Source organism: Galeopterus variegatus, unplaced genomic scaffold, assembly GCF_000696425.1.
Source record: "Galeopterus variegatus unplaced genomic scaffold, G_variegatus-3.0.2 Scaffold6, whole genome shotgun sequence".
Taxonomy (NCBI): Eukaryota; Metazoa; Chordata; class Mammalia; order Dermoptera; family Cynocephalidae; genus Galeopterus; species Galeopterus variegatus.
The window spans coordinates 1936856-1952104 of NW_007726117.1; the positions used below are offsets into that span (position 1 = coordinate 1936856).

The window sequence follows — 15249 nt, forward strand, 5'->3', positions numbered from 1 at the left end:
TGGTTTAAGAAATTAAAGAATGAGGGGAGAGGAGGGTTTGGCAAAAAGCATGTGGAGAATTGGAGGCTCTAGCTGGATCCAGATGCTGGTTGACCCACCCTGGTTCCTTGCGTCGCTCCTTGTCTGGGGACATGTGGAAACAAGGCTCCGTTGGCTTCCCAAGATTAGAAGCAAACTCCAGCTTCAGCGGGGCTATAATGACTGCCCCCCCCCCCCCCACACACACACACAAAGCACCTGCTGGGACCTGCTTTGTAAATTTGAAGAAGGCACTGTGTCTGTTTTATGACTGAGGCTAAGTGTGTGGTAAATAACAGTGATGCCACAACAGTGTATCTAGCAGCATCCCAAGTGCCCAGTGATAGGAACAGGGCATTGCAAACTCTGCTCCAGACCCTGAGTGGAAGAGTAGAACAGGGTTGCAAGGGCGAGGATGCAGCGTGGAAATTCCTCTGACATCTTGTTGAGTGAAAACCCAAAAAAAGCAGGCTACAGATCTATTTTTGTGGAAGCAACAGTAAGGTATCCTCCAGGAACTTAAAGGAACAGAAAGTTGCCTGTACTTTTTGTGTTAGACTGTAAATTAAAAGCAAAAGGGATTAGAGTGGTGACAAGTGGCATTACTGGGAGCGAATGGGAAAGGAAGTCTCCTAGGTCCTAAAGGCTTGACATTCCTAAATAAAAGGAATGAGTCTGGGATCAGTCAATGGTGGGAGCACGGAGGAGAGAGCTGAGAGCAGCAAACTACTTGACACCCATCCAAGCACCATCCATGGGAGAGGGGGCCCTGACCCAAGGACATCATGATGCTGTGGGAGACCCTATGCATCAGACTATTAGTTCCTATGCAAAAATAATATAAGGCAGAATTTTCTCAATTTTGTCCAAGGCTTTTAGGTTCATAGATAGAGACAGCAAGTCCTCCTGCAGCCAATTTTATTTTGAGAAGAATCTTTTGCGTGGCAAATGTAAGGTGAGGAGGCACACACTGTCCGGAAGAAGGGGGACCCTTTTGTGGTTTGATGGATGCTCCCCTCCTTGAGACCTTAAAAACTGCAGAGCTATGTATGGAAAGGTGACCAATTTTCATGACAGGCTCAGGGGCCCTCTGAGAGAAAAGAGACTCAGACCCTACCCCCTAGCCCCTGTGATTTAAAGTTAGTGCCAGGATACACTTCAGTTCCCCAACCAAAGTCTCTTGTTGCTAAAGTCCCTTCAGGCTGAACACACCAGGAGAGAAAAGGGAGCTGGGGCCCAAGCCCCAGACAGCTAATCTCAGGGCATGACTGAGGCTGTCTGAGGATCAGTAAGCACTTTGGTGGGGGTCTAGGAGCCCAGAGCGAGGCATCCCTGAGGCGTCCCTGAGGCCTGAGGAGGAATATGCACCTGCAAGGGGCAGTGTGCAGACTTCTACCAGACCATGCAGGACCTGTGTTCAACAGCGACACCATGTGGAAGAAACCAGAGCAACAGCCTAGTGGCAGGATCAGATGTTCCAGTTCTCTATCTACTTGGCCTGAGAAGCTTCCCCTGAATGAAGTAAGCTGACCTTGGCCAATGGGATAGAGGCCTCAAGAGGAAGACACCAGGCTTCCTGCTTGCACAGAAGAGTGAGACTATATTCCACCTATTCAGTTTCAAGCCAGTAAAGAAAGCAAAAACCAAGTATAATTAAATCTGCCTCTGAAAATCCCTTACATTGCCCATAGAGTTCGGGAAGTGTAATGATGTATAAGTTCATTCAAGACAGTTTTCCTTCCATCTTTGGAACGGGTTGCTGTTTCTTTAGATGAACACCAGATGAAGCAGTCAGCATACACTCAGAGGCCATAATCTAAAACACATACCTCTCTTCCTGCCCTGGCATCTCTATGGCTGCAGGGAGATGCTCAGGCTTTGAGAGGCACATGGGCACTGAGACCGGCTGAGCAGCCCCACCTCTCCCACAGCACATTCACTCAGAGGCATCTCCTGTTCATTTAAATGATTTTCTCTCTTTTCCAGAGCACATGTAATTGAATGCATTTAAGTTAAATGCACATGTGGTGGGGCTCCACAATAAAGCTGGGGGAGGGGAAAGGGCAAAAATGAACCAAAAGTGGCAAACCCAGAATTACAATGTTTACACTATTAAATAATTAAATTATCCTGCCAGCAAACAGATTTAACCAGGGGGCTCCCCACCTGGTGAGCCTACAGGGAGAAATGCTCTGGCCAGAGGCATTGTGTGCCTGTCCTCCTTGCAGGTGTATGTATCTCTGTGAATGAATAAAGCGGCATTTTGTTCATTTGGTTGCCTCTCGCTAGCATCAGAGGACAGGGCTGACCAGTTTGGCGCCCAGACAAGATGCAGATTTTGAACCAGTCAGACAATGACAGCACCTGGGACCCGGCGAATTCACAACTAAGAATGATAAGAACAAACATTTGTAGAGAAAAAAATAACAGTGGCAGAATTAGGGGCATGGAATGACAGGATGATTTTTTTTCTCTATTATCCAGAATGTTTGTAATTGGCTTATATAATTTTTTTAAAGTACAAAAATATCTTTAAAAGCCAACTCCTGAGCATCTTACAAGGGTCCGTTCAAATGTTTGTCATGAAACTTGGCCTGAACTCCATGTCCGCTGCCCTGCTACTGCTCTTTATTTATTTAATAACCCTTTATTAGGCACCCGCTGTGTACCAGAGCCTGTACTAGGCAGTGAGAAATCCTATGGAAGAGATAAAGTTGTACCTGTCAGAATGCTTTTTATGGTAAAGGAGCTGTACTTGTTCGGAAGAAATTTCTTTTTTTCTTTTTTTTAAAAGATGACCGGTAAGGGGATCTTAACCCTTGACTTGGTGTTGTCAGCACCACGCTCACCCAGTGAGCGAACCGGCCATCCCTATATGGGATCCGAACCCGTGGCCTTGGTGTTATCAGCACCGCACTCTACCCAGTGAGCCACAGGCCGGCCCGGAAGAAATTTCTTGATGAGCCACGTAGACTGGAAGCTGAGCAGCAGCCCCACCCACCCCAACCCCAGTCCAGGGACAGAGCATGAGTGGAAGTGACTTTTGAAAGACAAAGTGCAGGATTTCTGGTTGGTCTGGGAGCAGAGGTAGAGAGAAGGAAGGTGTGGGGAGAAAGAGGTGGCGACACCTTAATTTGACCTCCACGATCCATGCCCTGAATAGTCCTACCTGGGTGGGGGCAGGACGTGTGAGTTGCTGCTGATACATATGACAAAGGTGATGGGATGTCACTCCTCTGATATGATGATGGTATATAAGACTCTGTCCTAGGAGACTGGAGAGTGAGAGAGCCTCTCGCTGGCCTTGATGAAGTACGGAGCTGTTGGGAACTACCTACAGAGGGAGCCAGGAGCAGGGAACTGCCAGAGGACCTGAGGGTGGCCTCCCCTGACAGCCACTAGGAAGTGGGGCCTCAGGCAAACGGCCACAAGGATGACTTCTGCCCACAATCTGAATGAGCTTGGATGGGAAGTCCTCCCTGGTCAAGCCTCCAGATGAGAACAAAGCCCAGCTGTCACCTTGATTGCAACCTTGTAAGACGCTGAGCGGAGGACTCAATTAAGCCATATCCTGACTTCCAACCCACGGAAATGGTTAGACAATATATGAATTTTTTCTACATCACGAAGTTTGTGGTAATTTGTTACACAGCAATAGATAACAGAGAGAGAACAAACCAGGAGATCGCTGACGCTTTACACTTCTAAATGTGATCCTCACCTGGCTCCGTCTTCCACACCTGTCAGTGAAGTTGCTAACTTTATGAACTACTTGAAGCAAGGGGTGTCCATGTGGATGGAAACTGAAGGATGCTTGGTTGTAGGAGTCTAATGGCAGAGAAAAAGCAAGAGGCGGTAGGCACTAGGAATTCATGGAAAACGAGGAAGCTTTGACTGTGGTGGCACTGGGAATGGCTCTGGGTGCCAGGTGACTGCATCCTGGTGAGATGGGAGGGACCTGGTCCATGCCCCTGTGAAGGCCTTTGTGAACACAGGAGGAGACGGGGAGTGCTGCATCAGCTCTGCATCAGTGTTGAGTGAGTGCCCAAGTGTGCCTTGGTCATGCCTCCTCCTTTCCAGGGGGGTGACAAGCGAGCTACAGGTGCTCATTGAAACAGTGAAGAAGGAAGAGGTCATCCCAAGGGGCTGCCGGCTGGGAGCAGAAACAGAGGAGGAGGGTTTCGTGAAATGCGGGCTTCCCCTCCTTGCGTCTGGAGGCTCGCTTCCAAGCCTGGTGACGCTTTCAAAAGTTAGGAAAACAAATATGTGATGCGCCTAATGTACCAGGAACTGTGCTGGGTCTTCACGGACATTATCTTATTTGATGCTCATAGTAATCCTGTGAGGGACGTGTTCTCCCATTTTACAAATAAGATGCTACACAGCTGGGCTAGCTTTGCACATCTAGTCGAGTGGCTCCAAAGCCCCTGTTCTCGCCCTGCAGGTTCTGCCTGTGCTGCCTGCTCACCTCCCTTGTCAACTTACACGGTCACAACTGGCCAAGCGTAGGTTGCGCTCAGCTGGACTGTAGCATACCTGTCTGAGGAGGGGCTCAGGCTAGGTGCTGGGTTGGAGTAGATTCTAGAAAAAAGAGGCCCAAGAGCTGGAAGATGTTGGATTGTGGGAAGAGTGATTGAGCCGGGCTCCAACCCTGCTGGCCCCACCTCTGTCCCACGGGGCCTCCCTCCATCCCATGGGGCCTCCTTTCTCTGGAACAAAGCGTCTCTGTGACTCTCCTGACAGGATGGTGAGATCCTGCAAGGCAGGCCCGGGGGCTTTTCATCCCACATGTCACTGCCCACGCTTCCTTACATCTCATCTCACCTCTCTTTGCTAGTCGATTAGATCTCCAGTCTCCTACCTAAACCTGTTATGCTGAGCACCAGGTAGACATTAGTGTGAAAAATCAGGGGGGAGTGAATCTGACCTCCTCCCATCACCGCACATGAAAACAGTGAGCGCATGACCCTTCCCATGGAGGGGCCGTGTCAACCAGCCCCACCCCTAGGCAGGGACGCTACTTGCTCAGTGAGACAAGGATGCCAATTTGTTTGCCCAAATAGATGTCACTACTGTACTACAATAGGTACCTGTACCCCATCATGTGGTACATGAGCTGTGACTGTGAAATCATTTAACCAACAACACTGAACGCAGCCAGGGGTATAAGCAGTGTCAGCAGTAGAGACAGGGTGTCATCAACAAATGGGGAGCTGGAAGGATTTCACAGATAGAAACTTGAACGTAGGGTGAGATTGTAAATTAAGAGAAGTCATTCATGGCAGGGGGATCAGCGTGGAGACAGAAAAGCCTGTGGCATGCTTAGGGACTAATTAGGTGGCCAGCCTTCTTCCAGGGGTTGGCATAGGGAAGGGGTAGCAGGTTGTCCTGGAGAAGAGGTGGGAGCAATCATGGTGCCAAGCTTCAGGACCCAGATTTGCTGGTTATTAAATGTGTATATCCTCCCATTGGCTCTGCAGCAATTACGCTGCAGAAAACCCCTGTGTCCTGGGCTCACAGCGTGGAGCCCCGGAATGGGAGAGCAGTGGCCCTCATGCCCAGCTCTTTTGTTGTCCAGCCAGAGTGTCAGAAGGTATGACCCCAAGACATCAGGATTGTGGGTTTTTTTTTTTTGTTTTTTTTTTTCCTTTTTGTCTTTTTTTGTGTCCTGCAACGGATTGCAACCCTCGGTGTCGCGCCCGTACCTGACCGGGACCGGCAACGGGATCGCAACCCTTGGTGCTGCGTCCGCACCTCATTCAGCCAGTGAGCGGGAACCGGTCCGCATGTGGGATCTGAACCCTCGGCAGGAGCGCCGCCACGCTCCCAAGCAGCGCACTGTAGCAGTGCGCCACCGGGCCGGCCCTTTTTTTTTTTTTAAATCAAACCATCAGAACACTTGTGGAGCTTTTAAACCAAGCTGCTGCTTGGTTCAGTAAGCTCAAGGCGAGGCCTCACACCTGAATTTTTCAAAGCAGCTCTGGTGATTTTGCTCTGCCCTGAGTGACAACCCCACACCAGCCTGGTTGCTCCTTGATGGCAGGGTGCCCAGCGCTCGGCTGGCCAGGAGCCGGCATTCAGGGAACAGCAGTGGATGGATGATGGGTTATAGACCAGTTTGAGGCTAAAAGAAGGAGAGCTCAGGGACGAGGGGATAGAGGCTCAGAAAGGCGTCATTTGTCCCCCATGAATGTTTGATGCTTCCTTGGTAGGAAAATTTTAAAGCACTTCCATTTTTCAGTGACACGGTTGCTCTGCACCAGCCCAAACTGTATAATAAACAAATGAGACGTGTGAACACACACTGGCTTTTCTCAAGTTAATAACACATTCCATTTCCAGCCAAGAGAAAGCACTGAAGTCTGGTAGAGAGAGACCAGGCATTTGAGAGCCAGAACTTGGAGAGCTGGACGGGCCCTTAGCCACTGGGTAAACTGAGGTCCAGGATGGGGTGCTTTAGCCCAGGTCACATGATAATTTTGTGGTGGAGGCAGGTCTAGGACCAGGTCTCTGGCTTCTGAACAGGGTTTTTAAAAAAATTAAATGGCTTACCCAAGGCCACACAGCTAATAAATAGCAGGGTCAGGAAAGAACTTGGGTCTGTCTGACTCCAGGGCTCACACAAGGGCCTCTGCCTCTGAGGTGTCTGTTCTGAGTAAGAGGTAGTGGCCAGGCAGTAGGAACAGTCCACAGTGAGGGTGCACGGCAAGCTGCCTAACAAGAATCCTGTGTTTCCTCCCTCAGCGCACATAGTTAGCGTTAGGTAGTCGTCTAGCTTTTGTAGCTGCCCCCACAGCCTGTGAACTCCTTGAGGTCGGAGATGGTACCTTGTTCATCTCTGTAACTGCAGAGCCCAGAGCAGGGCCAAGTACCCAGAAAGCACAATGCATGATTGTTGACTTCATTAGTTAAATGACAAGTTTTAATGAGTAACTACTATGTGCTAGGCACTTGGCTAGGAGCTGACAAGCCAGAGTTGGATCTCAACAGAGTATACTGTTGCTGACTTCACAGAGCCTGTGGTCCAGTGGAAGATACAGAGAGAAGCCAATAAACAAATACACAGAGCATAGCAATGTATGCAAAATGCTGTGGGGGAAAAGGAACGGGCGCAGTGAGGGAGGGTGAGGAGGCTTGAAGGGGTCGGCTGGGGAGGGCTTTCTAAGGAGGTGATGTGTTAGTTGAGACCTAGAGGAAGAGACGTAAGATGCTGGGGAAGCATGTTCCAGGCGGAAGGAACAGCATGCATGGAGACCCTGAGATGGGGAAGGGCTTGGTTAAGAGGTGAGGAGGGGTCAGCAGGGGCAGCTCACGCAGGGCCTCCTAGACCAGGTTAAAGATTTTAGGGCTTGTTCTAAATGTCATGGAAGCCATCAAAGGGTTTTAGGTAAATGAATGGCATGGCCCAGTCTGCTTTTCATGGGATCATTCTGGCCGCTGGGTGGAGAATGGATGGGAGGGGGACCAGAACAGAAGCTAGGAGACCAGTGGAGTCCGGACATGACAAGAGAGTGCCCAGCACCTGTGTGGTGGGGTGAAGCTGTGTCCTATTTAGGAGGCAGAACCCGCTGGAGTTGCTGATGGACCGGCTGTGGGGGGAGGGGAGGGGATAACCAAGGAGGCCTGATTGGATAACTGGGTAGACAGAGCTGCCATTTACTGACAAGCAGAAAACAGGAAAAGAAACCGGTTTGCTGGGTAAAATGTCGAGTTGGTGACATTAAACTTGAAGTATTCAAATGGAGATGTTAAACAGACAGTTGGTTAATCAAGTGTGAAGCTCAGAGGAAATCTGGGAGGGAGGATCTATATCTTGGAGTTTTGGGCTTGTAGGTGGTATATTAAAGGCAGGAGGTTACATGAGAAAAGGCCTGAGAAATCGCAACATGTGGAGTTTGAGTAGAGGGAGAGAAACCGGGATGGAGGGGCAGACAGAAGTGAGGAGAGTGTAAGGTCATAGGGAAGAGTATTTCAAGAGGGTATCAACTGCTGTGGAGAGGTCCTGTAGAACTAGAATTGAAAGTGTCCTTTGGATTTAGCTACATGGAGGTCACTGGTGACCTCGACAGACTCACTGACTCAGTGAATGACTCAAAAGGTGCGTAAAGAGGAGACAACAACAGAGTGGGTTAAGGAGTCAGGGAAGGCTTCTCGAGGGAGGTAGCATTTCAGCAGAGCCTTGAAGGCTGAGTCCTTAGATGCCTTATGCTGCCTGCAAGAGCCTCCCTGCAGAGAGCATAGAGTACCGTTAACTGGCATCTCTGGTCTGCAGAGCACCATCTCCACCTCACAAGGAGAGGGCAGAGGGGCTGGCTCATCCCTCTGCAGCAGGGAAGTAGGGGAGGCTGTCTCCAGGGGACAGAGCCTATTCACACCTCCCAGGACTCAGAGGCTTGTGTAATTCCCTCCCTGCAGAGGAGTCCTGGGTGGTGAAGATTGCTAACCCATGGTCTCAGAGCAAAGAGCTCTTAGACATGACCTGGAGCAGCCAGCTCATTATATATCTGGAAAATCTGAGACCTAGGGAGGTGCAGGGGCTTGCCCAAGGTCACCTAGCACATCAGTGGTAGGGACCAAGTGATCCCCAGTGATTCCATGGCTCGCACACGACTGGGTAAAGTCTGAATTCTTTAACCTGGCATTCGAGGTCTTTCATGATTAGGCAAGAGCCCACCCTCCGACTTCATCTCCCATCATTCCTCCCACACCCCCATGATCCAGCCCCCTGAACCGTTGCATACACATATAGCCTTCATGACAACCCTTTGAAGTAGCTGTTACTATTCCCATTTTACAGGTGGGGAAACTGAGGCTTAAAGATATTTTTTTTATAACTTGTCCAAGGTAACGCAGCTAGCACAGTACAGCTGAGGCTGGATATCCTCTTTGGAGTGTCCCCAGAGTCCTCTTTTCCCAACACCTTGCTCCATCACCATAAAGAGCTCCTCCTCTGGGAAGCAATCCCTGAACTCCCTGGCCCTGAGCTATCTTGGAATCAGGTCATGTCTTATGACTCCAAATCACTTGTGCAGTAGACTAAAAAAGTCCATTAGATGGGAATAAAATAACTGATGCCACTGAATGACCTAGAAAGCAGCAGCCCAGGACACAGCTTCCTACCCATAGGGCCCTACAATCACACCATTCCCAGGGCCTGCAGCTGCAGTCCAGCCATGCACAGCAGGAGCAGGGCATCTGCAAAAATCTGTCCCCTGCTCTCCCCACCCCAGACTGCCTGGTCAAATACCCTGCCTCTCACCTGGAGACCACCAGGGGCAGGATCAGCATCTTCAACATCCTCATCAAGAGCTCTCCAGGGAACTGCAAGTAATTAATTTCCTGAAAACACAGCAAGAGCTGGGGTTATAACAGGTGATGCACTTCTTGGGTGCTCAGTGCTTTACAATCTTCAAAACTCTAGCTCATCTGTACTGTCCCGTCTAGCACATGGCAACAGAGTCCATGGAGAAAGAGCTGGCTCTGGAGCCAAACCGACCTGGGTTACAGACCTGGGTTCCAATCCTGGCAACATCCCCCTCTGCCCCCATAACCAGCCGTGTGGCCTTAAACACGTTACTGCACCTCTCTGAGTTTTTCTTGTCCATAACACGTTACTGCCTGCCCATAAGCATTTAGCACAGTGCCTGGATTAGAGTAAATGTTCAGAAATCCCCATAAATAACAGCTCCCCCCGATCTGCACCATTCACCTGCCTGTCCACGGTATAAAAATCTGTCTCATCTCGCACATGGTAAGTGGCATGGCTGTGTATTGTTCACACATTCATTCAACCCACACTGCTCCAGGCATCAACTGGGTACCCAAAAATGAATTAAGCATGGTTCCCGCCCAGAGAAGTTCCCAGTCTAGTTTATGAGGAGACTGATTTATAAATAGTGAGTTCCTTTCTCCATATTTATTAGGTCCATTCTCTAGCACTAAAATGCTGAGTGAGACATCACTCTGAATAAGAGTCCTGTACTAGGCAGAGTTCTTCATCTAGCCCTTCATAGGCTGTTGGCTCCAGCCTATGCACGAATCTCTGACTAGGGCGCCAAACCCTTGCCCAGTCATCTGTCTCCCAAGGGCCACATGACTGGAACCTGTCCACTGAAATGGAAAGGACCTAAGGCCAGTTGAATTTGACTTTCAAATAATAACAAATCATTTTTTTGTGTGTGTGTGTGTGACCGGTAAGGGGATCGCAACCTCCGGCTTGGTGTCATCCGCACCGTGCTCAGCCAGTGAGTGCACCGGCCATCCCTATATAGGATCCGAACCCACTGCGGGAGCGCCACTGCGCTCCCAGCGCCGCACTCTCCCGAGTGAGCCAAGGAGCTGGCCCAAATCATTCCTTCTTTACTTGCACTAAAAAATTATTTGTTGTTTATCTGAAAGTCTAATTTAACTGGGTTTGCTGTTTAAAAAGTGTTTTTTAATTTGATTCAATTTTGGTATTTCTGGCAACCTTATCTTGGGGTCACTTTATTCAGAGGGTGAGGTTGTGGGTGAGGCAGGCAAACGAACTTTAAAACAGCCTCCAAGTTAAATTTTTGTGCTTACAATTTTTTTTAAACCAAAGCCAAACATAAATCTTGGTTAATGGTATGATGCCTTTGAAAAACCCCAAATCATTGAATTTGGGTGCTGTGAAGGGGTTTTAAAAATCTTCTAGTCCAGCCCACTCATTTTATATCCAAGAAAGCTGAGCTGGGAGAGGGAGGTGACTTGCCCACCGAGTGAGTTAGCCTCAGTGCAGGACCGGGAATCAGTCCCCAGTCCCATTCTACTACCATTTCCAATGCACCAGAAAATCTGCTTTTAAAATAAATATACCCATCATGAGTATATATTTGTACTTAGTTTTAATCCATGTATATATTCATTAGGTGAGATAGTGCTATAATGATAAAATGGCAGCTCCTTCCGCACCTCTCTCTACCCCCATCCCCCAACTCCCCAGCAGCGAGCAGCCTCAACTCCTCTAGCTATTCCCCCTAGGAAATGACCGCTAGGGTCATTATTTCTAAATAATGAGGTTGTAAGTGCTATTTCTTGATTTATCATTTTGACATCTATTAAACTTCCCTGCCATGATTGATGAGGACTGACTTCCTACCCTGCTTTTCCTCCTCCCGTTTCACCATTATCTTTATATCAATTTTGGGGTAAATCAGTAGTCAAGGTTTACAATTTTTTGATCATCAGATACTTTGTTCACGGTTGAGCCAAGTGAGGTGCTACAGCCACCCTCCTTGCTTGTACAACCTTCGTTTTTTTCCCTGAAGTTAATAATTGACTGATTTTTCATTTGCCTTGCTTTCTGAGAACCACTCATTCATTTCTTCCAAACACTTTAACGTGTCTAGTAAGTGCCTAGCAATAGTGTTTTCTGTACACTCAAGCACACTAGCTCCCTTTTATCCCGCCTGGGACCTCAGTCCAGGAGCTCTCCATCTCCCTGCTCCAGTTTGGACAGACTCTCTAGGCCCCGTGGTTGTCAGGGTCTCTTCTTCACTGTCATTCTGGGACTTTATTCTGTACACAATCCCCCATTTTCCAGATTCCTGTCTTCTTGGTTTACTTCCTTGTTTTGCTGGAACATCTCCTTTGGTAGCTTCCTAAGGGTGGATGGAAGAGAAATTTTGAGTCCTCACGTGAGTAAAACTGCCTAGTCTGGCTATATGTAAGATTCTCAGCTGAAAATAATTTCCCCTTCAAATTTTGAAGGCATGTCTCTTTTGTCTTCTAGCTTCTAGCGTTGCTTAAGAGAGACCTATTTTACTCCCTCAGAACTATTTAAGGATCATCTGTTTATCTCCACTTCTCTATAATTTCATAGTGATGTGCCACAGTATGGAATGTTCTTCTTTATTTCTTTTTAAAATTCATAATGCTAAGCTTACCTTTTACTTCTCGGAAATTTCCGTGTACTCCCTGCAAAACTTTTCTCTCCTCCAATTTTTTCTGTTAGCTCTCTGTAACACTGTTATTAGACAGTTGGATGTTGGACATTCTAATTTTCTTCAATTTTCTCTTTCCTTTTTCATCTCTGTTTTGCTTTCTGGGAGATTTCTACACCTTTATCTCAGCTACTGACATTTTTATCTTGGCTCCTCTATTTTTAATTTCCAAAAGCTCTTTCTTGTTCTCTGATTGATCTTTTTAGCATCTCATTCTGTTTTATGGTAACTACATCTTCTCTCATATTTCCTAAGAGCTTTAGAAAAGATTTTAAAAGTTTTCCTCTACTCCCTGCATTGTCTCTGCTTCATCAGAGACCTTCTTTTCTCTGTTAGTCTCTGCCTTTCATGTTAGCAGCTTTCCTAAAATTTCTGGTGACTTCGGCTTTCTGCTTATATCTGTGTCAAGCACTCAACTTCTGTGTATGTGAATGGGGTTGTCAACTGATGGCCCCTCAGGGCAGGGTGATGGGTCATGATCTGGCTTTTTCACTGGGGGTAGGTGAGATGCTAAAGGAATCTCCTTTATAGCAGAATTTAGAGATCTTTTCTCTGAGGCTTCAGTGACAAAAGTCTCCTCTTGCCTTTGGCTGGGGACTGGGGCTGTGCCTAAGCTCAGCTGACAGCAATCTTGCAGCTGTGCTGGCGATCCCACACTCAGAATGCAGATGTCCACTAATTAATCTGAAGCATGTACCTCGCGTAGGGATGGGTGGATGAGTAGTCCCCTGACTACGTGAACTGCAAGGGCCCTAGGGTCTAATGGCTCCAGTTACAAAATTCCAGGCAATGTCCCTACTTTCTTTCTTTCTTTTTTTTTTTTTTCCTTTTTGTCTTTTTTACTGACCGGTAACGGGATTGCAACCCTCGGTGTCGTGCCCGTACCGCGCTCAGCCAGTGAGCGGGAACCGGTCTCCGCATGGGATCCGAACCCTCGGTGGGAGCGCCGCCGCTCTCCCAAGTGGCGCACTCTCCAGTGTGCCACCAGGCTGGCTCCAATGTCCCTACTTTCAACTCCATGCTTCACCCCTGCCTAGTGCAGCACCTTGTACTTTCAAGCCCAGAGCCCTTCTGCAGATCTACAAGACAAGCGGACTTGGTTCCACTCTGCAGACAAGATTTCCACTTTCTGTGCTCTACTAAGTGAGATCATTCAACTCCATCCACTTTCCATACTGCCTAATTTGTTCTAGTCTCTTCATTTCTTTTTTTGGCGATCTCCCTTTATATTCTCTTTGTTCTTGGTGGTTATCTTTTTAAAATTCCATTACTATAATTTTAGTGGAATTCTAGGGAGACAAAGAAAATGGATGCAGTTGTAATTCCCCATGGTTTAACTGAAAAACTCAAAATGGTCTACATTTTTAAATGAGATATTCACATCCAAAGACAAAATCTTGTGATTTTCTAAATTCTTTTCACAAATAGAGCATTCTACCATTTTCCAAATTGTTTATGATTTTTTGCCTGTTGCAAAAGCTTACAAAATAAGAAGGGTTTAGTTTCCGAATCACGGGCAAAGAGATCAAACAGAGAAATCCTGGATTTCAAAGTAAGATGCTGAGAAAGCCAATTCCTGCCAAATAATTGTTCTAAGAGTCCACATCCTTCCTTCGGTTTATCTGGCAGGTTAATCCAGACCGGAACACATTTGTATTTCCAAACAGATGGAGAAGGCAGCTTTGGCAAAGGAGGCTCCAGATGAATTTGGCTTTTAATAATAGGCATTCCAATTTGTTTTCATAAAATAATCTTCCTGCAGGAAATATATTTTTGTTGCTGAGGAAAATGAGAGAGAGCAGATTGCAGATTGTTTGTGCCATTGCTAGTTTAATTCAGCAGACAGTTGAAGGGTCTCTGTGTCTAACACTGAGCTAGGCTCACATCTTGGTTCAAGAAAACCCATGTGTTGTTCAGCAATTTGCAGTCTGGTGGGAGAAACAGACACCTGCATAACTGGCTGTGAAGCCAGGCAGCCAGCAGCTGCGTTGCGGTGGAGGAATATGGTGTGAGTTGGAATGTCAGTGTTATTTCAGATGTAGACAGGTCTGAGAGACTTCTTATATGATATGGAATGTGAGATGGTTCCTGATGTAGGTGGGACTTTGACAGGTAGATACAGGAGGGAGGGCGAAGGAACACGCGGTAAGCACTTACTATATCCTGGGCTCTGAAGAAGCCTTTGTGTGTGTGTACTCCTCACAACAATTCTAGAAGACATATACTGACGATTCCGTTTTACAGATAAGGAAACTGAGGCCCAGAGAGGAGATGGGATTTTGCCCAGCCATTTACTAGCAGAGTCAAAGTTCAGGGTCCCTCTGCCTCAGAGTCCATCCATGCTTCTCTCTAAACAACTGCAAGCAGCTTAACAGGGCCTAATTTCTGGGAGGGGCTATTTTCCTTTTAATGGAGGATGAAGTCTGTTGCCTTCAGCCCCAGTTGTAGAGACAGCACTAGATATCAGTGAGCTACAGGAAGAGGAATTTTACAGAATAGAGAATCTTCCAGGAGCCCATTGACAAAGACTTCCTCCTTGACCAAACTTTAGACAGGCTCTTCTGAGCCCTCTTTTCAACTAGGCCTTGTCCTTGGGCCTGGTCTTTGGATCCTGCTAAGTCAGTTTAATGGGAATTCCCTCTCTCTTGATCACCCTCAATATCTGATAAAATTTCTCATCCCCCACTCTCCATATCTGATTACCCTGCCTGCCTTCAGCAAGAATCCTATTAAGACAGTTTAGCAAGAACCCCCGTCCCCTGGATGTAGTTTTCAGTCCTCTGACCCGCTCACTCTGCTCGTTGGTGGGGATTTGTAAATCCCCAGCTGTCTTTGTTATATTTGGAGCTGAGCCCTCTCTCTCTCCCGTGGGAGGGCTTGACACCTGAATAAAGTCTTCCTTACCATTTTAACAAGTGTTGGAATAATTTTTTCTTTAACACTGTGTGTGTCCCTCTCTCACAGGAGATGGGGGCTGAGAGGGAAAGGGACACTTTCCCAGGCAAGGCATCTTTACCATGGCAGTTACACAACCAGAACCCTGGAGCCTGCCTTGCCTCTCTGTCCCCCGAACCCACATGCCATTGGCCACCACACCCTGAAGGTTTCTCTTTGGGAAACAGTTCTGATATGTGCCCATTGCATCCCCACTGGCATGTCTCACCCTAAAGCTGCCCTCACGCGGCCCCTGCCAGCCCTGCTACCTGCCCCTCTGCCCCCCATGCTCCTCTCAGCACCTGAGAGAGCTCCCAAAGCTCAGATCCAACCG

General features: G+C 47.8%; 1 protein-coding gene across 2 annotated transcripts in view; it reads right to left on the reverse strand.

The window, feature by feature from the left end:
- Positions 1-15249, reverse strand: part of SLC1A7 (solute carrier family 1 (glutamate transporter), member 7) — a 47365-nt gene that overhangs the window by 31236 nt on the left and 880 nt on the right. For both annotated transcript variants that reach the window (XM_008579859.1, XM_008579929.1), the window contains exon 2: positions 9278-9357. In XM_008579859.1, the coding sequence (XP_008578081.1) occupies positions 9278-9357 (80 nt within the window). The remainder of the gene's footprint in view (positions 1-9277; positions 9358-15249) is intronic.